This window comes from Rhinopithecus roxellana, chromosome 19 (assembly GCF_007565055.1).
Source record: "Rhinopithecus roxellana isolate Shanxi Qingling chromosome 19, ASM756505v1, whole genome shotgun sequence".
Classification (NCBI taxonomy): domain Eukaryota; kingdom Metazoa; phylum Chordata; class Mammalia; order Primates; family Cercopithecidae; genus Rhinopithecus; species Rhinopithecus roxellana.
In genome coordinates, this window is record NC_044567.1 from 54,910,520 (window position 1) to 54,931,039 (window position 20,520).

The 20,520-nt window shown below is 46.4% G+C and overlaps 3 protein-coding genes and 2 non-coding genes across 9 annotated transcripts in view; 3 read left to right on the forward strand and 2 right to left on the reverse strand.

Annotated features, from left to right (window-relative positions):
- Window positions 1-239, reverse strand: part of SGSM2 (small G protein signaling modulator 2) — a 44,171-nt gene extending 43,932 nt beyond the window's left edge. For all 3 annotated transcript variants that reach the window (XM_010388500.2, XM_030922770.1, XM_010388499.2), the window contains exon 1: window positions 1-239. In XM_010388500.2, the coding sequence (XP_010386802.1) occupies window positions 1-57 (57 nt within the window). In that variant the 5' untranslated portion in view covers window positions 58-239.
- Window positions 239-14,559, forward strand: TSR1 (TSR1 ribosome maturation factor). Of its 2 annotated transcripts, XM_010388498.2 has the most exons (15): window positions 239-1,403; window positions 1,598-1,701; window positions 2,007-2,226; window positions 2,337-2,471; window positions 2,835-3,259; window positions 4,341-4,500; window positions 4,939-5,102; window positions 5,692-5,885; window positions 6,997-7,159; window positions 7,483-7,593; window positions 8,642-8,774; window positions 12,095-12,211; window positions 12,998-13,138; window positions 13,249-13,323; window positions 13,770-14,559. In XM_010388498.2, exons 1-15 carry the CDS (start codon window positions 1,307-1,309, stop codon window positions 13,946-13,948), a joined length of 2,418 nt encoding a protein of 805 aa, XP_010386800.1. In that variant the 5' UTR covers window positions 239-1,306; the 3' UTR covers window positions 13,949-14,559. The 2 variants fall into 2 exon arrangements, with proteins under 2 accessions (XP_010386800.1, XP_030778631.1); XM_030922771.1 differs by lacking the exon at window positions 239-1,403 and having other exon boundaries at window positions 1,634-1,748; window positions 13,770-14,172.
- LOC115895050 lies at window positions 7,738-7,830 on the forward strand. Its single transcript, XR_004055254.1, has one exon. It is a non-coding gene; the product is annotated as a small nucleolar RNA SNORD91 family (small nucleolar RNA).
- On the forward strand, window positions 8,902-8,996 carry LOC115895049. Its single transcript, XR_004055253.1, has one exon. It is a non-coding gene; the product is annotated as a small nucleolar RNA SNORD91 family (small nucleolar RNA).
- SRR (serine racemase) overlaps window positions 14,010-20,520 on the reverse strand; it is a 17,278-nt gene continuing 10,767 nt past the window's right edge. Inside the window, exons 4-9 of one of the 2 annotated variants that reach the window (XM_030922776.1) lie at window positions 19,567-19,693; window positions 18,644-18,747; window positions 16,477-16,596; window positions 16,268-16,342; window positions 14,790-14,999; window positions 14,010-14,483 (exon numbers count right to left, since the gene is read on the reverse strand). In XM_030922776.1, coding sequence (XP_030778636.1) covers window positions 14,268-14,483; window positions 14,790-14,999; window positions 16,268-16,342; window positions 16,477-16,596; window positions 18,644-18,747; window positions 19,567-19,693 — 852 coding nt within the window. In that variant the 3' untranslated portion in view covers window positions 14,010-14,267. The remainder of the gene's footprint in view (window positions 14,484-14,789; window positions 15,000-16,267; window positions 16,343-16,476; window positions 16,597-18,643; window positions 18,748-19,566; window positions 19,694-20,520) is intronic. The other variant, XM_010388495.2, reaches the window with a different exon arrangement.

Below are 20,520 nucleotides of genomic sequence, written 5' to 3' on the forward strand. Positions count from 1 at the left end.
CTCCTTCTTCACGTTCCACAGCAGCTTCTCTTTGACTGCGTCCTCTGCGCTGCCCATGGTGTGGCAGGAGGCGGCGCCGAGCGGCCCTCGAAGCCCCCGCACCCCCGCCGCCTCCGCGACTCTCGGCTCAGCGCCCCACGCGCAAGGCGGAGCCCCAGCCCACCGCGCTCCCGGCCCGCCGCCGCCGCCGCCGCCGCAGCCACTGCCCGGTGCTCGGCTCCGCAGCCATCTTCCGAGCCCCGCACAGACGTCAGGCGGCAGGCCCGGCCCCTTCCCACAGCCGGAGGGGGGTTGCGCACAGCGACGGGGGATCTGGGCGGGGAGAGGCCGTGCGCGCCTAGGGGCGGCAGACCCGGGCGCGCGCCACGGGGGTCGCTGTCATGGAAACGCACCCGCTCCCGCTGGAGGGCGCGAAGCCGCATTGTGAGCGCCGGCCCTCGGGCCCGCGGCCCGGCGGCTGAGAGCGAGCCTCGGTCCTGCTCAATGTCCCCTGACTTCTCCCTGCTCCCTCTCCCGACGGGACGGAAAGGGCCGGGGCTCGGGCACGGGGACCCCTGCGGTCCGAGCCTGGCCACGGCGAAGCCGGTGCGGCCTGGCCCCATGACCCCTCTGAATCCCCGTCCGGCTGTCGCCAAGTTTCTGGGAAGATTAGCGGGAGCGCAGCCGCCGGAGCCCGAGGACCGGAGGGTCGCAGCCAGTCCTCCTCGCCGGGTCGCCACGTCCCTCAGGGTCTTTCCCGGCCGCTCCGTGGGAGGCGGGGCGCGGGTTGGAGTAACAGGGACGGGCGTGAGCTGGTACGGAACCAGGCAAGGTGAGAGAAGTGTCTTCCACGCGATTCTCAAGCCTCGCTAGGGAATCGAGGGAGAAAAAAGGTTGCTCAGAGTGATAAAGAACATGCCATTGCAAATGGAAGAGCAACATGCCCGAATCTAGGTGACAGGAAGGGCTTAGGCCTTTTCGGCACGAATGGAGCCTTCCAGTCAACATGTTTCTATGTGATGCAGCTTTATGGCGCAAAAAAAATGACAATGCAAGGGGCACAAACAGCCCTGCTGGACCAATAGCCCAAGCCTCGAGAGTCTACATCTGGCGCCTTCAAGCCCCCAAACCACACACTGCGGCTTGGGAAAAGTTCCCGTCGTGGCTTGGCGGAGCGACTAATGCGGCGCTCTCTGCGGGGGCTGGAAAAGACGGTCGCGAGAGGGCGCAGGGAGTCCCGCCCCACTGAGAGCCCGCCCCCTTGGAGGGGACAGGAAGCGTTCGTCCTGGCCCGGAAGCAGTGTTGACTGTACACGCGCGCTGCGGCATGGCGGCTCACCGTCCCGGTCCGCTCAAGCAGCAGAATAAAGCTCATAAAGGCGGGCGGCATCGGGGTCGGGGATCTGCACAGCGGGACGGCAAGGGTAAGAAGATAGCGCAGAAGGAATAAGGGCTATTTGGCCATTATTAACTCTTTTTCCCCATGCCCAGACTGAGCTTTCTGTCTCCCGTCTGGGCTCCACGCGAAAGGCCTTTTCTAAGGTGGGCGGAGAGGAGTCCCTTTTCTTGACCTTGTTATGGGGTCGATCACACCAGTCCCTTCTAATATGCCCTTCAGGTCGTCTAGCACTGAAAACCCTAAGCAAGAAGGTGAGAAAAGAACTCAGCAGAGTCGACCAGAGGCATCGCGCCAGCCAGCTCCGAAAGCAGAAGAAGGAGGCGGTGAGAGGAGCGGGATTTGGGAGACTGCGGCTTCTCTGCTGTTCTAGGTGGCTATTGCCTGGAACTGGAAAATGAGACCGGGTGGGGGTCCAGGGATAGAGCATAGCCCTAGAGCACGTGTCGAACCTGCAGGTCTAGCATTTTTTGCTTTCGTCAGAATTCCTGCCACCCCGCCGGCATACCTGTGGTCTTCTACCAGAGAGATGCTGGTTGTGGGTAGAGGGAGCATCTGTGGGAGTGGAAATTCAATGCTGGCGTGAAGTACTGAGACGCTGAGATGTTCTCGGATGTCTTTCTATTTTCAGGTTCTGGCAGAGAAGAGACAGCTGGGTGGCAAGGATGGCCCTCCTCATCAGGTACTGGTGGTGCCCCTGCACAGCAGAATTTCCCTGCCAGAGGCCATGCGGCTGCTTCAGGATAGGGACACTGGAACAGTACACTTGAATGAATCGGGAAACACCCAGAGTTTTATGCTGCTGTGCCCCCGCTTGAAACATCGGTGGTTTTTCACGTCAGCAAGGCCAGGTTAGAGTATACACCAATATTTTCTATTATGTTTGAGTAGTGGTAATTTTTTTTTTTAGCATAATATGCTGGTGCCAACCACCTCTTCTTACTGTGTCTTCTGTCTCCAGGGGATCTGCATACTGTGTTAGACATGGCTAAAGTAGCTGATACCATCCTGTTCCTTCTTGATCCACTAGAAGGCTGGGACAGCACCGGCGATTACTGTCTTTCCTGCCTCTTTGCTCAGGGCCTTCCCACCTATAGTAAGTGAGTTAGCATTTATTGTGCACCTATAATTTGTCAGGCACTATGCCTGGCATTTGATATAGGGGTACAACTGATGGATCATATTCAACTGGTGGTGGGATGTACACATATGGATTAAACTTGATCCATTGTTTACAGATTATCACTCAGGGTGTCTTTTTGTTTTTGGCTCTCCTTTGCCCAGAGAAACAAGGATATGAAGTTTGATTTCACTGTGAAATTCGTTCAGGGTAGTTAAGTGTTGGGTTTCCCAGTGATCTCTGGGCTTGCAACTGAGCTATTAGGTTGTTTGTGAACTGCGGAGGGATTTTTATGTAATGAAGCAATAGGTCATGAAGCGTTTTCTCTTTTGCTTACAGCACTAGCTGTCCAGGGGATTTCTGGCCTCCCACTGAAGAAACAAATAGATGCCAGGAAGAAGCTAAGTAAAGCAGTGGAGAAGCGCTTTCCGCATGACAAACTCCTCTTGTTAGACACTCAACAGGAGGCAGGGATGCTGCTTAGGCAGTTGGCTAACCAGAAGCAACAGCATCTTGCATTTCGAGATCGGCGGGCCTACCTGTTTGCCCATGCTGTTGATTTTGTTCCTAGTGAAGAGAATAACTTGGTGGGCACCTTGAAAATTTCAGGCTATGTTCGAGGGCAGACGGTGAATGTCAATAGGTTGCTGCATATCGTTGGACATGGCGATTTCCAGATGAAACAGATAGATGCCCCTGGAGACCCTTTCCCTTTAAATCCTAGAGGAATTAAACCCCAGAAGGACCCAGACATGGCAATGGAGGTAAGACTGATATTCTTGTTTTTGTTTTTTCTTTTTTGTTTTTTTTTGAGACGGAGTCTCGCTCTGTCACCCAGGCTGGAGTGCAGTGGCCGGATCTCGGCTCACTGCAAGCTCCGCCTCCCGGGTTCACGCCATTCTCCTGCCTCAGCCTCCCGAGTAGCTGGGACTACAGGCGCCCGCCACCTCGCCTGGCTAGTTTTTTGTATTTTTTAGTAGAGACGGGGTTTCACTGTGTTAGCCAGGATGGTCTCGATCTCCTTACCTCATGATCCGCCCGTCTCGGCCTCCCAAAGTGCTGGGATTACAGGCTTGAGCCACCGCGCCCGGCCAAAAGACTGATATTCTTAATTCATGTTCATGTGAAAGTTGGCACAGGAAGGAAACTTAAATTCAGAGAAGGTAGTCTGTACACTTAGGTGAATGAGGAGACTGCTAGTCTGAAGTAAGGCAATAGTCAGTTATAAATATATTGATAAATCACATTTATCCAGCACATTCTAGGTACTCTGCACTGTGACTGGCTCTGAGTTTATAGAACACTCTCAAGAGGTGGTTGCTTTCCTCAAGGGACTTAATTGGGCGGGAACAAAATGGCGTCTGTGAAATAAAGTTTGAGATAGCATATGGTTAAGGTGTGGACCAGCAGTGGAAGTTGAGAAAGTCGACTAGCAAGCTTCACAGAGGAGATCAGACTTGAGCAAGGTGTTGAGAAGGATGAATGTGATTTATGAGTTGAAGAAGGATAAAGGAATATCCTAGAAGATAGAGACAGAATGAACGTAGGCACAGTGGTGGATCAAAGGGTTTATTTGAACCTTGAAGAAATCAGCTTGATGGCAGTGAGGTATGTAATAAATGGGTAGGAGTGGGAGCAGATTAAGAAAGACCTCAAGAGCCAAGCAGAGACTTAAAATACCCCGGAAATTAGAAAATGGCCATTTGAAAAGTTTTGACAAGTTTTAGCATTCTGTTGCATTCATCTTCTACATGAGAACTGATATTTCTGGGTCTTTCTGGTTACTATATTAGATTTAGGAGATTTTTGGTTCATGGTTGACTATCACCTGCTTTTGGTTTTCAGATTTGTGCTACGGATACCGTAGATGATACGGAAGAAGGCCTTAAGGTCCTAATGAGGGCAGACCCTGATAGACAAGAATCCTTGCAAGCAGAGGTTATCCCAGATCCAATGGAGGGAGAGCAAACCTGGCCCACTGAGGAGGAGCTGAGTGAGGCAAAGGGTTGGTATTGGTAAACTTGTTTGTAATTCATCTGACCTGGAATTGTGGATTTTCTCTAGCTGTTCCAAGTGAGGGCCCTATAGGATAGAGTGGGATGGGGATATAGTTGAAAGTCTCTCCTCACCCTCAAATGCTGTTATGTTTTCAATAAACAAACATTACACACAGCCTTGTTCCATTTCACAAAATTATTTGTGTTAATGTTTCATCGAGAACAGATAAACAACTTTGCATTCATTGCAGGGATTATTTAGCTGTGTAAAGTATTGCTAGTTGTGAGGCAGCTAAATTAAATTTGGAAGTAGTCAGTTCTATTTACAGTGTCTGCCAGAATTTCCCATGTTGGCAGCAGTATCTGTTGCCTTGCCTAGGTGAGAATAACCAGAGGGATAGGGAAAGGAAGTCTATAATTTACTTAATTTGTTTGGGCTTTTACAGATTTCTTAAAGGAAAGTTCAAAGGTGGTAAAGAAGGTCCCCAAAGGAACATCCAGTTACCAAGCTGAATGGATTTTGGATGGTGGCAGCCAAAGCGGTAGGGAAGGAGATGAATATGAATATGATGATATGGAACGTGAGGATTTTATGGAGGAGGAATCTCAGGTAAGGAAATGAGGCCTTAGGCCAATTCTGCATCTAGCTCCAAATGTAAGGCAAAACGCAATTGTGATCTTGAGGGGTGTGTATGGTTAGTTTTTTGTTTGTTTGTTTTTGAGATGGAGTCTCGCCCTGTCGCCTAGGCTGGAGTGCAGTGGCACGATCTGGGCTCACTGTAAGCTCTGCCTCCGGGTTCACGCCATTCTCCTGCCTCAGCCTCCTGAGTAGCTGGGACTACAGGTGCCGGCCACCACGCCTGGCTAATTTTTTTGTATTTTTAGTAGAGACAGGGTTTCACCGTGTTAGCCAGGATGGTCTCTATCTCCTGACCTCGTGATCCGCCCATCTCGTCCTCCCACAGTGCTGGGATTACAGGCATGAGCCACTGCGCCCAGCCGTGTATGGTTAGTTTCTTAGGAATGACTCTGTAGTTGCCAGGAATGAGATTTTTGTTTTTATACTTTAGACTGTATTAGAATTTATGTTGGTTGGGAATAGGGATCTAGTACAATTATTTTACTCTTAGCTTATTGGCTTTTGGGGTAGAGACAGGTGTGGATTTCTTCTGAAATAACTGTAATCCTTTATTCTACAGGATGAGAGTGGTGAAGAAGAAGAGGAGGAATGTGAAACTATGACTGTCGGGGAGTCTGTGCATGATGATCTGTATGATGAGAAAGTGGATGAAGAAGCTGAGGCAAAAATGTTGGAGAAATATAAACAAGAAAGACTGGAAGAGATGTTTCCAGATGAAGTGGACACCCCCCGTGATGTGGCTGCTAGAATTCGGTTAGTCAACAAGTCTATCAACAAGTCTAAATTAAATCAATAGGTTTTTAAAAACTTGGCTCAGAGCTGTGTCACTGTAATGCACAAGAAGAGAAACACATTTTTCCTGCTCCTGAAGAGCTAACGTTTAATATGGGAAGCCAATACATACATACAGGAAATGGTCATATATAATCAAGTTCTAGACCATGGTATAGACTAACGTTACAGGATTTTGATGAAGGAGAAATACTCAGGTTAATTAGCAAATACTTCTTCCCAAAGGAACCAGTACTCAATTGACTTATATAATGTTTGGAGATTTTAGGAGGTTTGGGTAGAATAGCGGAAGTAGAAGAGTGAAGATGTAGATGATTTTATCTGTTCTGGGGTTGAGTGACTAAAGCCAGTGAATTAACTTTGGATATTAGGGAGGTAAAGCTATGTATTAGGTCTTTCTCGCATTGCTATAAAGAAGTACCAGACACGGTGCAATTTATAAAGAAAAGAGGTTTAATTGGGTCATGGTCCTGCAGGCTGTACAGGAAGCATGGTGCTGGCATCTGCTCAGCTTCTGGGGTGGCCTTAAACAATCATGGCAGAAGGCAGAGGGGGAACAAGTCATGTCACACGGCCAGCGCAGGAACAAGAGAGCAAGGCAGGAGGTGCTACACACTTTTAAACAACCAGATCTCATGAGAACTCACTCATCAAGGGGGATGGTGCTAATCCATTCATGAGAAAACCTCTCCCCTAATGCAGTCACCTCCCACCAGGCTCCACCTCCAACACTGGGGATTGTATTTCAGTATGAGATTTGGGCAGGGACACACACCTGAACTATATCAGGCCATTACCAAGCATCTTTTTTGTCAGGTTAAAAAGCTCCCTGACAGGTAACCGGGAGCCACTGTAAATACTTTGTCTTTTGTCAACGGGAAGCTTGGGTTTGGTTCTGATAGAACTCGTACAAGCTGTTTTGGAGTGTGGTCTTGGTTGAAGCTGTCGGGTTGTTTGGAGAGAGAGTGATTGGAGTTCTTTTCAGCTAGCTCCTTGGCCATTGTAGCAGTGATGAGTCTATATAGCACCATATAAATCTGACTTAATTTATTTAAAATCTTCAATATCCTAGATTTCAGAAATACAGAGGGCTTAAGAGCTTCCGGACATCTCCATGGGATCCTAAGGAAAACCTTCCTCAAGATTATGCTCGGATATTTCAGTTTCAGAACTTTACTAATACTAGGAAAAGCATTTTTAAAGAGATTGAAGAAAAAGAGGTTGAAGGAGCTGAGGTATCTATCCTCCTTGTTCATCTTGTATGTTGCTTTCATTTGTCAACATGCTCCCTACTTTATTCCTTCTCTTGGCATGAAAATATGCTGCATTGGGGGATTAGGGGAGCCCCTGAGTCATTGAGTAGAATGATACTGGGAACAAAAAGGTATCAACTATGTTAAATGAAAAAGCGTGATCATCTGGGTAGTGAAGCATCTTGAAGGGTGAGTGTAGGCTTTAAAAAGGTCATCTGAGAGACTCAGCATATTTGGAGAAAGCTTCCTCATTATTGGGACTTTGAAGGGTAACTCCATGATTGCTTTCTGCTTTCTTATGGCAGGTTGGCTGGTATGTCACACTTCATGTCTCTGAAGTCCCTGTCTCAGTGGTCGACTGCTTCAGGCAAGGAGCACCCTTGATTGCATTTTCTTTACTACCTCATGAACAGAAGGTAAATTAGTGTCTTGTAGGAAAATGGGAGGTTATAAAACTTTGCAGCTGCTTCTGACAGTCTAAAATTCTGTTTATGTGTGACTAACATTTTGCTCATTGGGATGCAAAAAGTCTGCCTTTATGATTAGGAATTGGAGAATGATAAAGAAGTCAGTGATGGTTTCATTCATATTGTCTGAACCTGTCTGAAACATCGGTGATGCAATCTCTGGGTGATTCTGAGACTTCTCTAAGTATGTTTTTCAGACCAGATTTTGAACAAGGGTTGGCAGCCATTAAAATAAAGGTTTGGCCGGGCGCGGTGGCTCACGCCTGTAATCCCAGCACTTTTTGGGAGGCCAAGGTGGGTGGATCACCTGAGGTCGGGAGTTCGAGACCAGCCTGACCAACATGGAGAAACCCCATCCCTACTAAAACTACAAAATTAGCCGGGCGTGGTGGCACATGCCTGTAATTCCAGCTACTTGGGCGGCTGAGGCAGGAGAATTGCTTGAATCCGGTAGGCAGAGGTTGTGGTGAGCCAGGATTGCGCCATTGCTTTCCAGCCTGGGCAACAAGAGTGAAACTCCATGTCAACAACAACAACAAAAAAGTTTATGCCAAGGTGCAGATCTCTTTTCTTTTGGTGGCCAGTAGTTGTGTATGTTGTGGGGTATGTGATAGTTCTTTGATCGGTTTTGGTAAGGGCTCAAGAAGAAGGGGCTTGAATGAGTGTGGTTTTGAGATTGTGGTGAGTGAATGCCTTGAAGGCCACTGATTTTTGTGTGGCAGATGTTGAGCTCTTTTCTGTTAGATGCAGGAAGGTTAGGTTAGCATTGAAGGGTGCCTGAACGCTCCGATCAGCCTGTTTGGCTTAAATGCCAGTCATTGGTGGAGGGAAAGGATGAGCCTGTGTTTCAGTGTTTCAGCATCTATACTCCACCATTAATTAGCATTGTCAGTTCTTAGAATGAGTCTGAATCTGCTAGTTTGGTTTGCCTTCTTTCAGTTTAGGCAATTGTATTCCTAGACTATGAAGATTTTTATTTTTCTTACTTGGTCCCCAGATGTCAGTATTGAATATGGTGGTGAGGCGTAACCCTGGCAACACTGAACCCGTGAAAGCCAAAGAAGAGCTCATATTCCACTGTGGATTCAGGCGCTTCCGAGCCTCACCTTTATTCTCTCAGCACACTGCAGGTTAGCAGTGGGGAACCTGGGTTCTTGCCCATCTTGTCTTTTGGGAAACTGACTTGTGGAGGGGTACAGAATATGGTTTCAAAATCTTACATCTCTGGGCTAATTAGAGGTATTTTCAGTACTCTGGCTTAAGAGCCAATGATGTTTTTACTCAAAATGTCTGAACCTGTCTGAAGCATCCCAGTGATGCAACCTCTGTGTGATACTGAGGCTTTTTTGCCATGAGTATTTGTTCCAGAGCAGGTTTTGAGTAGAAGTTGGCAGCTCTATAAAAAGGGTATTAGGGTGGGTGAAGTGGTGCAGTGGCTTCCACCCATAATCCCAACACTTGTGGCATTTGAATGGGGAATTGAAGACCAAAAAAGCTAAGATTTAATCATATATATATATATACACATTTTTTTGAGACGGAGTCTTGCTCTGTCACCCAGGCTGGAGTGCAGTGGCGAGATCTGGGCTCACTGCAAGCTCCGCCTCCCGGGTTCATGCCATTCTCCTGCCTCAGCCTCCCAAGTAGCTGGGACCACAGGCGCCCGCCACCACGCCAGCTAAGTTTTTGTATTTTTAGTAGAGACAGGGTTTCACCGTGTTAGCCAGGATGGTCTTGATCTCCTGACCTCGTGATCCGCCCACCTCGGCCTCCCAAAGTGCTGGGATTATAGGCGTGAGCTGCCACCACGCCCGGCCTGGTTATTTTTTATTTTATTTTATTTTTTGGAGACGAGTCTTACTCCGTTGCCCAGGCTGGAGTGCAAAAGTGTGATCTCGGCTGACTGCAACCTCCGCCTCCTGGGTTCAAGCCGTTCTCCTGCCTCAGCCTCCCAAGTAGAGTAGTTGAGACTGCAGGCACGCACGACCATGCCCGGCTAATTTTTGTATTTTTAGTAGAGATGGGGTTTCACCATGTTGGCCAGGCTGGTCTTGAACTCTTGGCCTCAGGTGATCCGCCCGCCTTGGTCTCTCAAAGTGCTGGAATTACAGAGCCAGCGTGCCTGGCGTTTTTTTTTTTTTTTTTTTTTTTTGAGACGGAGTCTTACTCTGATGCCCAACTGGAGTGCAATGGTGCCATCCAGGCTCACTGCAACCTCTGCCTTCCAGGTTCAAGCAATTTTCCTGCCTCAGCTTCCCGAGTAGCTGAGATTACAGGCGCCTGCCACCATGCCTGGCTAATTTGTGTATTTTTAGTAGAGACAGGGTTTCATCATGCTGGCCAGGCTGGTCTTGACCTTAGGCGATCCTTCTGCCTTGGCCTCCCAAAGTGCTGGGATTACAGGCGTGAGCCACTGCGCCTGGCCAATCATTTTTTTATTGTTTCAAAATGGTTTTGATTTTTTTTTTAGGATGAAATAACTATTTTCATATTTTAGACAGTTGGGAAAATAAGGACTAATGTAGAAGTACAATTACCTTATATTAGAGAAAATTCACTTTTATACATTTTCATCTGGATCTCTCATTTTTTTTTTTAACAGAATTTGGATTGTAATTGTAAATATGGTGTTAAACATTGCATTTATCACTTAATTGATTTTGATCAATTTTCCATAAGATTAATGAGACTTTTAATGCTTTATTGTCATTTGGAAATATTCCAGTGTATGTGATGTACTGATATTTATTTGAGCTTCTACAGGTGAGGACTTAGGCTATTTCTTCTGTTTTGCTCTAAATTAGATCTGTGTGCATAAAACTTTATTTACTTCTCTGCTTATTTCGTAAAGGCAGATCCTTAGAACTGGAACTAAATCAAAGTCTTAGTTCCAGAGACTGAGGCAGGAGGATCACTTGAGGTCAGGAGTGTGAGACCCCTGTCTCTACAATTTTTTTTTTCCCGATACAGAGTCCAGCTCTGTCACCCAGGCTGGAGTGCAGTAGCATGATCTCAGCTCACTGCAGCCTCCATCTCCCAGGTTCAAATGATTCTGGCGCCTCAGTCTCCCAAGTAGCTCAGACCACAGGTGTCCGCCACCATGCCCAGCTAATTTTTGTACTTTTAGTAGAGATGGGGTTTCACCACGTTGGCCAGTCTGGTCTCAAACTCTTGACCTCAGGTGATCTGCACACGTGCCTTGGCCTCCCCAAAGTGCTGGGATTTTTAGGGATGAGCCACCATGCCTGGCATCTACAAAAAAAAATTTCATTTTTGGGGAGATGGAGTTTTGCTCTTGTTGCCCAGGCTGGAGTGCAGTGGCAGGATCTCGGCTCACTGCAACCTCTGCCTACTAGGTTCAAGTGATTATCCTGTCTCAGCCTCCCAAGCAGTGGGATTACAGGTGTGTACCACCATGCCCAGCTAATTTTTGTATTATTAGTAGAGATAGGGTTTCACCATCTTGGCCAGGCTGGTCTGGAACTCCCGACTTCAGGTGATCCACCTGCATCAGCCTCCCAAAGTGCTGGGATTACAGGCGTGAGCTACTGCGCTCTGCCAAAAAGTTTTTAAAAAATTAGCCAGGTGTGGTGGCATGTGCTTTGCTACTTGGGAGGCTGAGGCAAGAGGGATTGCCTGAGCCAGTGAGCCCAGGAGTTTGAGGCTCCAGTGAGCTGTGTTCACACCACTGCCCTTTAAATATTTTACTGAAAGCTACATTGAAGGTAGAACATCAAATACAGTCTAGGCTCCAAGATTCTGACTCTAGATAAAAAAGTTACTGATCGGGCACCTGCAATTCCAGCTATTCGGGAGCCTGAGGCAGGAGAATCGCTTGAACCTGGGAGGTGGAGGTTGCAGTGAGCAGAGATGGTGCCATTGCACTCCAGCGTGGGCAACTAGAGCAAGACAGCATCTCAAAATAAATAAATAAATAAATAAATAAAAAGTTGCTGATAGAGCCTGGCACTGTGGCTCAGGCCTGTAATCCCAGCACTTTGGGAGATTGAGGTGGGCGGATCCCGAGGTCAGGAGTTCGAGACCAGCCTGGCCAACATGGTGAAACCCTGTCTCTACTAACAATACAAAAATTAGCCGGGAGTGGTGGCGTGTGCCTATAATGCCAGTTACTCAGGAGGCTGAGGCAGGAGAATTGCTTGTTCCTGGGAGGCGGAGGTTGCATTCAGCTGAGATCACGCCATTGTACTCCAGCCTGGGTGACAAGAACAATACTCAAACTCAAAAAAAAAAAAAAAAAAAAAGGTATTGATAGGACTAGACTGTATCTTTTAGGTGTATTGAGGCAGAGAAAATTTTTGAGAACTGGTGGATTAGAGAAGTAGAAGCTGCCGTAGGTTTAAGAGTTGCACTAATACAGCTTTTCACAGGCCTCTATTGCCTCTGGTTTCTCAAAATGGTTTTGGTTTTCCTATTTTAACCCTTATGGCAGCGGACAAACATAAATTGCAGAGATTCCTGACTGCTGACATGGCCCTGGTAGTGACAGTCTATGCACCAATCACTTTTCCTCCTGCATCTGTGCTGCTTTTCAAGCAGAAAAGCAATGGTAAGTTGAGCCACAGAGATGAACAGACCCTGCAGGCCCTTAATAGGATGAACACTGTTCTCTTCTGTATTTAGATTTGGGAGCCAAATGGTATGGAGAAGGTAATGATGGTTTTCAAAATACAGTAAGTCTTCACTTAACGTTGTTAATAGAACAATGAAAAGTGCAACTTTTAAGTGAAACTGTATAGCCAGTCTTCAAATAACTGCCTTTTGTTCAACATCCTTTCCTTGTAACAACTGATGAGAAAAAATATGGTTTTTTTTTTTTTTTTTTTTGAGAAGGAGTCTCGCTCTGTCACCCACGCTGGAGTGCAGTGGCCGGATCTCAGCTCACTGCAAACTCCGCCTCCCGGGTTTACGCCATTCTCCTGCCTCAGCCTCCCGAGTAGCTGGGACTACAGGCGCCCGCCACCTCGCCTGGCTAGTTTTTTGTATTTTTTTAGTAGAGACGGGGTTTCACCGTGTTAGCCAGGATGGTCTCGATCTCCTGACCTCGTGATCCGCCCGCCTCGGCCTCCCAAAGTGCTGGGATTACAGGCTTGAGCCACCGCGCCCGGCCAAAAATATGGTTTTGTTATACATCATTTCTCTTAAAGTACAAGTTTTCAAGAACCTATTGACAAGGTTAAGTGTGGACTTAACAGTTTACCAATCTTAGCCTCAGATTGGGCTAGGGCAGGGATGACAAACCAGGCTCTTAAATGGGTCTTTAGATGGACTGGGGCAATAAATGAAGACTTTGGCCTGTAAATTCCTAAATAGCTTCTTTGCTTTTGTGCTTTAGGAATGCACAGCCTCATTGCTACAGGCCATCTTATGTCAGTAGATCCAGACAGAATGGTCATCAAGAGAGTTGTTTTGAGCGGTCATCCTTTCAAAATTTTTACTAAGATGGCAGTAGTACGTTACATGTTCTTCAACAGAGGTAGGTATGAAGGAGAAGGGTGGGATCTGATTGCCTTTGTGATATGAAGGTTGGGTTTACATTTTGTGGGTAAATATTTCATCTTGGTGTTTTATGTGTTTGATTCTAAGAGGATGTGCTGTGGTTTAAACCAGTAGAACTGAGAACAAAGTGGGGCAGGAGAGGACATATCAAGGAGCCTTTAGGTAAGGAAACATGGAATTTGGGACCATGTCTACATTTCTGCAGTGTTGCTAAATGACTATTGGGTTGGAAGTCATTGCTTTAAAATTTTCTACTTTTTTTTTTTTTTTTTTTTTTTGAGACAGTCTCGCTCTGCCCCCAGGCTGGAGTGCAGTGGCCGGATCTCAGCTTACTGCAAGCTCCGCCTCCCAGGTTCACGCTATTCTTCTGCCTCAGCCTCCCGAGTGGCTGGGACTATAGGCGCCTGCCACCTCACCCGGCTAGTTTTTTAGTATTTTTTAGTAGAGACGGGGTTTCACCGTGTTAGCCAGGATGATCTCGATCTCCTGACCTCGTGATCCGCCCGTCTCGGCCTTCCAAAGTGCTGGGATTACAGGCTTGAGCCACCGTGCCCGGCCAAAAAATTTTCTACTTTTAATTTGACTGACTTGTTCTGTTTTCTTTCTAGGTACCCATGGCCACATGAAATGCAGCTTTGATGGGAAGCTAAAATCTCAAGATACAGTACTGATGAACCTCTATAAACGAGTTTTCCCCAAATGGACTTACGATCCATATGTACCAGAACCAGTGCCCTGGGTGAACAGTGAGAGTTCTTCAGTAGTGCCTCAAGAGAGCATGGAGTAATGGATTCAAAGAGATTCCTTCTTACTGGTGCCAGCCAGTAGTCAGGGATGGGAGGCACAAGTTGTGATTGGACAAAGTTTATTTTCTATGTCAGCCTGTCAGTCTGCTGCCCCATTCTGCAAGACTTTTTTTTTAGCCTTGACAAAATGTCTCAGTTAAGTATGAAAGTTTTTCTACTACTTAGTCCAAAAAAACTATTAAATCTTAATGAAATAGCCACTCTCCATTAAGAATCTGATAACTAAGAGTTGACTGACTAGGAAACAAAATGTCTTCAGTATCTAAAGACACTGAATCCCACCATTTCCTCTTCTGTAAATTAAACAGAAACAGACTGATAAGCTGGCCTTTCAGCCTGCTTCACCCAACTTATGGAGGAGGTTAAGTCTACATTTCCACCACTAAGCACAATACAAATGTTCTTTACTTCTGGGGAAACAGTTTGAAAATGTTGAGACAGCACAGCAGCCACTCCAACACCAGCTGTAGGTTCAATGAGTAGTTTCATCCTCTCCCACACCAGCTGGGTTGCACGCTGTTGATATGGAAGGGAGTAGGAATTAGTGAAAGGGGAGTCTAGTTGGTTTACTTATACAGGTCAGATGGGAATATATGTCCAGTTTGAATTTTCTTGTCACTGTGTATACATGCTTCCCAAAGCTTTTCTTTAATTCTAACTCTGCTTCTGTCAAGAGGGTTGTCATTAGTACATCTAGGGTACCCTTCCATGTCATGAAGTTGCCTAGTCAAGTTCCCATGGGTCACTTGGTACTCCTAACAGAAGGTTCTGCTTAAGAAGTCACACCATGCTTTGTTATTTCTTTTCCTGTTGGAGTCTTACCTTGATTTCATCCTCTGTAACAGTGAAGATATCATCCACAAGGTCCCTGATAATAGGCCAGGTGTTCAAGCCAATGCTGGATTTGACACCATCTGCTATGGTTTCTGGAGGATAAAGATTGGGCATCAGTTCCCCCTTCAGCTTGGACTGGTAGCAATCATCTGCATTCAAGGGTTCAGCAGCATATACTTTCACACTAGGTTTCAGAGCCTGGGAAGAGGAATATTAAGACATCTTACAACAAACCACAACATTGCCTGTATGTCTAAAAGAAAATAAGGGCAGGGTGTGGTGGCTTACGCCTGTAATCCCAACATTTTGGGAGCCCAAGGTAGGTAGATCAGCTGAGGTCAGGAGTTCGAGACCAGCCTGGCCAGCATGGTGAAATGCAGTCTCAACTAAAAATACAAAAATTAGCCAGGCACGGTGGTGGGCACCTGTAATCCCAGCTACTGAGCCCCAGAGGCTGAGGTAGGAGAAACGCTTGAACTCGGGAGGCAGAGGTTGCAGTGAGCTGAGATCACGCCACTACACTCCAGCCTGGGCAACAGAGCTAGACTGTCTCAAAAAAAAAAAAGAAAAAATAGAAACAATAAGTAACACATTTCTGCCCAAGTAAGAGCCTTCCCTTTCATGGATGTAATGAAAATATTTTCAAGCACTTTATAAATAAATTAAATGTCTGATACTAGCTTTCCATTGCCTGGATCACATCTGATTCTCCTGGTAATTTGAGAAAAGGGTAGCCTCTTGGTATGGATAGTAGCTTGATGACATGGAATTCAGGGAAAAGACTGATGGTGTCACTTACAGTAACTGCTTTTGTGCTGTAAAATTGTCATGGATTAAGAAGAGAGTTGGCCGGGTGCAGTGGCTCACACCTGTAATCCTAGCACTTTGGGAGGCCAGAATAAGAGGACTGCTTGAGCCCAGGAGTTCAAGACCAACCTGGCCAACATAGCAAGACCCCATCTCTTAAAAAAAATAAAAATACTAAAAATAATAAATAGGCCAGGCACAGTGGCTCACGCCTGTAATCCCAGCACTTTCGGAGGCCAAGGCAGGCAGATCATGAGGTCAGGAGTTCAAGACCAGCCTTACCAACGTGAAACCCTGTCTCTACTGCAAAAAAAAATACAAAAAAATTAGCGGGGTGTGGTGGCGTGTGCCTGTAATCCTAGCTACTCAGGAGGCTGAGAGGAGAATTGCTTGAGCCCGGGAGGTGGAGGTTGCAGTGAGCCAGGATCGCGTCACTGGACTCCAGCCTGGGTGACAGAGCAAGAGTCTGTCTTGAAAAAAAAAAAAAAAAAAATAGTAAATAGAGTAGTAAGGCAGAGACGTGCCTTCATCTCAAGTCCCAAAGGAATAGGGGGAAGAAATGGTAATGTGTGCAGAATTTTGAGCATGTGTATACAAATCATTTATGATGTAAAATAAATCCTCTGCTTGAAGTAGGGAATCTTCCAGAAGTTGCTCACCTTAATTGTAATTGCTATTCCAGCAACCATTCCTCCTCCACCTACAGGTACCACCAGTGCATCCACCAAAGGAACCTTAGGGAAAAGAATATAAACTGTAAATAGGCCTATTAGTAAGCAATTTTATATTTAATGTGTACATATAAAATAATTGAATATAGCCCAACAGCTTTACCAGTAGCTAAACAGGAAGAACTCGGCTATTTTACCTGGTTCAGCACTTCCAGGGCAATTGTCCCTTGTCCAGCTATCACTGCAGGCTCCTGGTTGGGATGTACCATGATGCCTTCTGTTTCTTCTATAACTCTTTTTGCAACATTTTCTCTGGACTGAAAGTACATTAATTTAGTTTAATTGATTTGTATTTAATAGAGTCCCCAACAAGTTCCATTCGGTCATTCAACATTTTATTGACCATCTACTTTTTCAGACTTTGTTCAGGTACTAGAGATATATATGTTAATAAACAAAATATCTCTGCCCTCAAGGGGGTTGTATTATATGGTAGAGATGGGTGAAGTAAATATATGGTATGTCTAAGTGCAATGAAGTAAAATGAAGGAATTTATTTCATATAGGGTAGCCAAGAAGAGCCTCTAGTAAAGTGACATTTTAAAAGATCTGAACAAGTGCTGTGGATGTCTAGAATATTCCAGGGAGGGGGTAACAGTGCAAAGACTACAAAGTAGGAGTGCTTGGCCTTTCTGAGGAACAGCTGTAAAGGTTAGTATGGCTGGCACAGAGAGGGCAAGAGAACAGAAGATGAGGTCAAGGCTGGGTGCAGTGGCTCATGCCTATAATCCCAGTCCTCTGGGAGGCCAAGGTGGGCGAATCACTTCAGGTCAGGAGTTCAAGACCAGCTTTGCCAACACGGTGAAACCCTGTCCCTACTAAAAATACAAAAATTAGCCAGGTGGGGTGGCACGTGCCTGTAATCCCAGCTACTCTGGTGGCTGAGGCATGAGAATCTCTTGAACCCAGGAAGCAGAGGCTGCTGTGAGCTGAGATCGAACTACCGTACTCCAGCCTGGGTTGGACAGAGCGAGACCCTGTCTCAATAAAAGATGAGGGGCTGGGTGCGGTGGCTTACGCCTGTAATCCCAGCACTTTGGGAGGCCAAGGCAGGTGGAACATGAGGTCAGGAATTCGAGGCCAGCCTGGCCAATATGGTGAAACCCTGTCTCTACTAAAGAATCAAAAATTAGCTGGGCGTGGTGACACACGCCTGTAGTCTCAGCTACTCGGGAGGCTGAGGCAGAAGAATTGCTTGAACCCAGGAGGTGGAGGTTGCAGTGAGCAGAGATCGTGCCATTGCACTCCCAGTGACACAGGGAGATTCTGTCTCAAAAGAAAAAAAAAAAAAAAAGATGAGGTCAAAAAGATAGGAATGTTTGAGTTCATCCAGGGCTTAGATGATTGCAAGAACTCTGGTTTCCACTGTGTATGAGATGGGAAACCAACAGAAAATTTTGACTTGAAAAGAGATGAGTTCTGACTTTGTTAAATGGAGAGCTCTGGTTGCTCAAAAAGCCCTCTAGTGGGGCAAGGGTGGATGCAGTGAGACCAGTTTGGCTATACTGAATTGAATATAGGTGAGAATTGATGTTGGTTTGAATCAGGGTGGTTCACGGTAGACACAGAAGCAGTTGGGTTATGGAAGTATGTTGAAAGCAGACTGAGATTTGGATGTGGGGTATGAGAAGGTTATCAAAGATGATTCCTGGCTGTGTGCAGTGGGTCATGCCTGTGAGCCTAGCATTTTGGGAGGGCAAGGTGGGAGGATTGCTTGAGCCCAGGGGTTTGAGACCAGCCTGGGCAACCGTGAGACCCTGTCTACAAAAAATAAAGGAATTAGGTGTGGTGGCATGCACCTGTAGTCCTAGCTACTCAACAGGCTGAGGCAGGAGGATCCCACAACATAGGAAGACTCCATCTCTAACAAAAAAAAATTTTTTTTCAGAAACACAAAGATGACTCCAACTTTTTTTGTTTGAGTAACTAGAAGAATAAAAATTGCCATTTACTAAGATGAGAAAGCCTGGAAGGGAAGAAATACAGGGAAGTAAGATCAGGAGTTTGGTTTTAAATGTAGTTTGAGATGCCTTTTAAGACATCAAGTGGGAAAGTTAGGTAGCTGTTGGATATAAAAGTCAACTGTTAAGGGGAGAGAAGTTGGAGTTGTTAGACCATAGGTAATAATTTAAGCAATGAGACTAACGAGATCTTGTGAGTGTAGATAGAGAAAAGGTTGAGCATGTAACAGAAATAAAGAGGAAACCACAAAGGAGGCGGAGAAGGAGCAGCCGGTAAGGTAGAAAGAGCCAGTAAGGTAGAAATGAAAGCTGTTAAGGTGGTACCAAACACTGCTCTCCTTACCTCATCACTAGGTTCACAGTATACAATTGACGCTCCGTAGGCTTGTATTGCAAGTTTTTTACAGTCTGGAGCTGTCTGGGGCACCACAATATAAGCAGGAATTCCTGGGAGAGGAAAACATGTTTGGTTACTACAAGTCAGGAGAATTTAAAACAGAAACTTGTGGTCAGGTGTGGTGGCTCACGCCTGTAATCCCAGCACTTTGGGAGGCTGAGGCGGATGGATCACGAGGTCAGGAGATCAAGACCATCCTGGCTAACACGGTGAAACCCTGTCTGTACTAAAAATACGAAAAGAAAAACAAAAATAGCCAGGCATGGTGGTGGGCGTCTGTAGTCCCAGATACCTGGGAATGAGGCAGGACAATGGTGTGAACCCAGGAAGTGGAGCTTGCAGTGAGCTGAGATCATGCCACTGCACTCCAGCCTGGGCAACAGAGCGAGACTCCCTCTCAAAAAACAAACAAACAAACATGTTCAGCCAGGTGTGGTGGCTCACGCCTGTAATCCTGGCACTTTGGGAGGCCAAGGCGGGTGGACTGCCTGAGCCCAGGAGTTCGAGACCAGCCTGGGCAACATGGTGAAATTAGTATTTTGTATTTGTAAAATAGAGAACATTAGCCACGCGTGGTGGTATGTACCTGTAGTCCCAGCTACTCAGGAGGCTGAGGCAGGAACCCGGGAGGTGGAGGTTACAGTGGGCTGAGATCACGCCACTGCTCCCCAGCCTGGGTGACAGAGCAAGACTCTTGTTTTCAAATAAAAAAAAAAAAGTAAAAAGAAACTGATGTTCATATTGCTTGCAATCAGATGGAGATTTCTTTGGAAAGTTACTTCCCAAAGCTATCATCACTCTCATGGAAATGAAGGACACTTTTCCCCTCCTTTCTGATGATATACCCAGTACCTTGAGAAATCAAGTACCTTCCAGTTTGGCAGCATAGGTGAGAGCCTGGCCATGGTTTCCACTGCTGTGAGTAACAACAGCTTTCGGCTTCCCTTCTAAAGCATCAGGAACCAAGCTTCTGACGGCATTAAGAGCACCACGAATCTGAAAAAGAGGGATAGTGAATTTACATATTTGATTAAAACATTGTTTTGAAAAGCAAGGAGCTTTTCTAGATTTTCTATACTTAACATGCACATCCAATCTGTCACCAAATCTTATCCATTTACCTTCTAAATATCTCATGTGCATCTTTATTTTTTTATTTTTCATTTTTTTGAGATGGAGTCTCTGTTACCCCGGCTGGAGTGCAGTGGCCCGATCTCAGCTCGCTGCAACGTCCGCCTCCCCACACCACACCAACCCCCAGGGTCGGGTTCAAGTGATTCTCCTGCCTCAGCCTCCCAAGTAGCTGGGATTATAGGCCCCTGCCACCAAGCCTGGCTAAATTTTTTTTTTTTTTTAGACCTAGTCTCGCTCTGTTGTCACCCAGGCTGGAGTGCAGTGCTGCGATCTCGGCTCACTGCAAGCTCCACTTCCTAGGTTCACACCATTCTCCTGCCTCAGCCTCCCGAGTAGGTGGGACTATAGGCGCCCACCACCATGCCCGGCTAATTTTTTTGAATTTTTAATAGAAATGGGGTTTCCCTGTGTTAGCGAGGATGGTCTCGATCTCCTGACCTCATGATCCACCTGCCTCAGCTCCACAAAGTGCTGGGATTACATGCGTGAGCCTCCGCACCTGGCCTTTTTCATTTTTATTTATTTATTTATTTTTTAGGTGGAGTCTTGCTCTATGGCTCACGCTGGAGTGCAGTGGTGCAATCTCAGCTCACTGCAACCTCCGCCTTCTGGGTTCAAGCGATTCTCCTGCCTCAGCCTCCCAAGCAGCTGGCATTACAGGTCCTGGCACCAAGACAGGCTCATTTTGT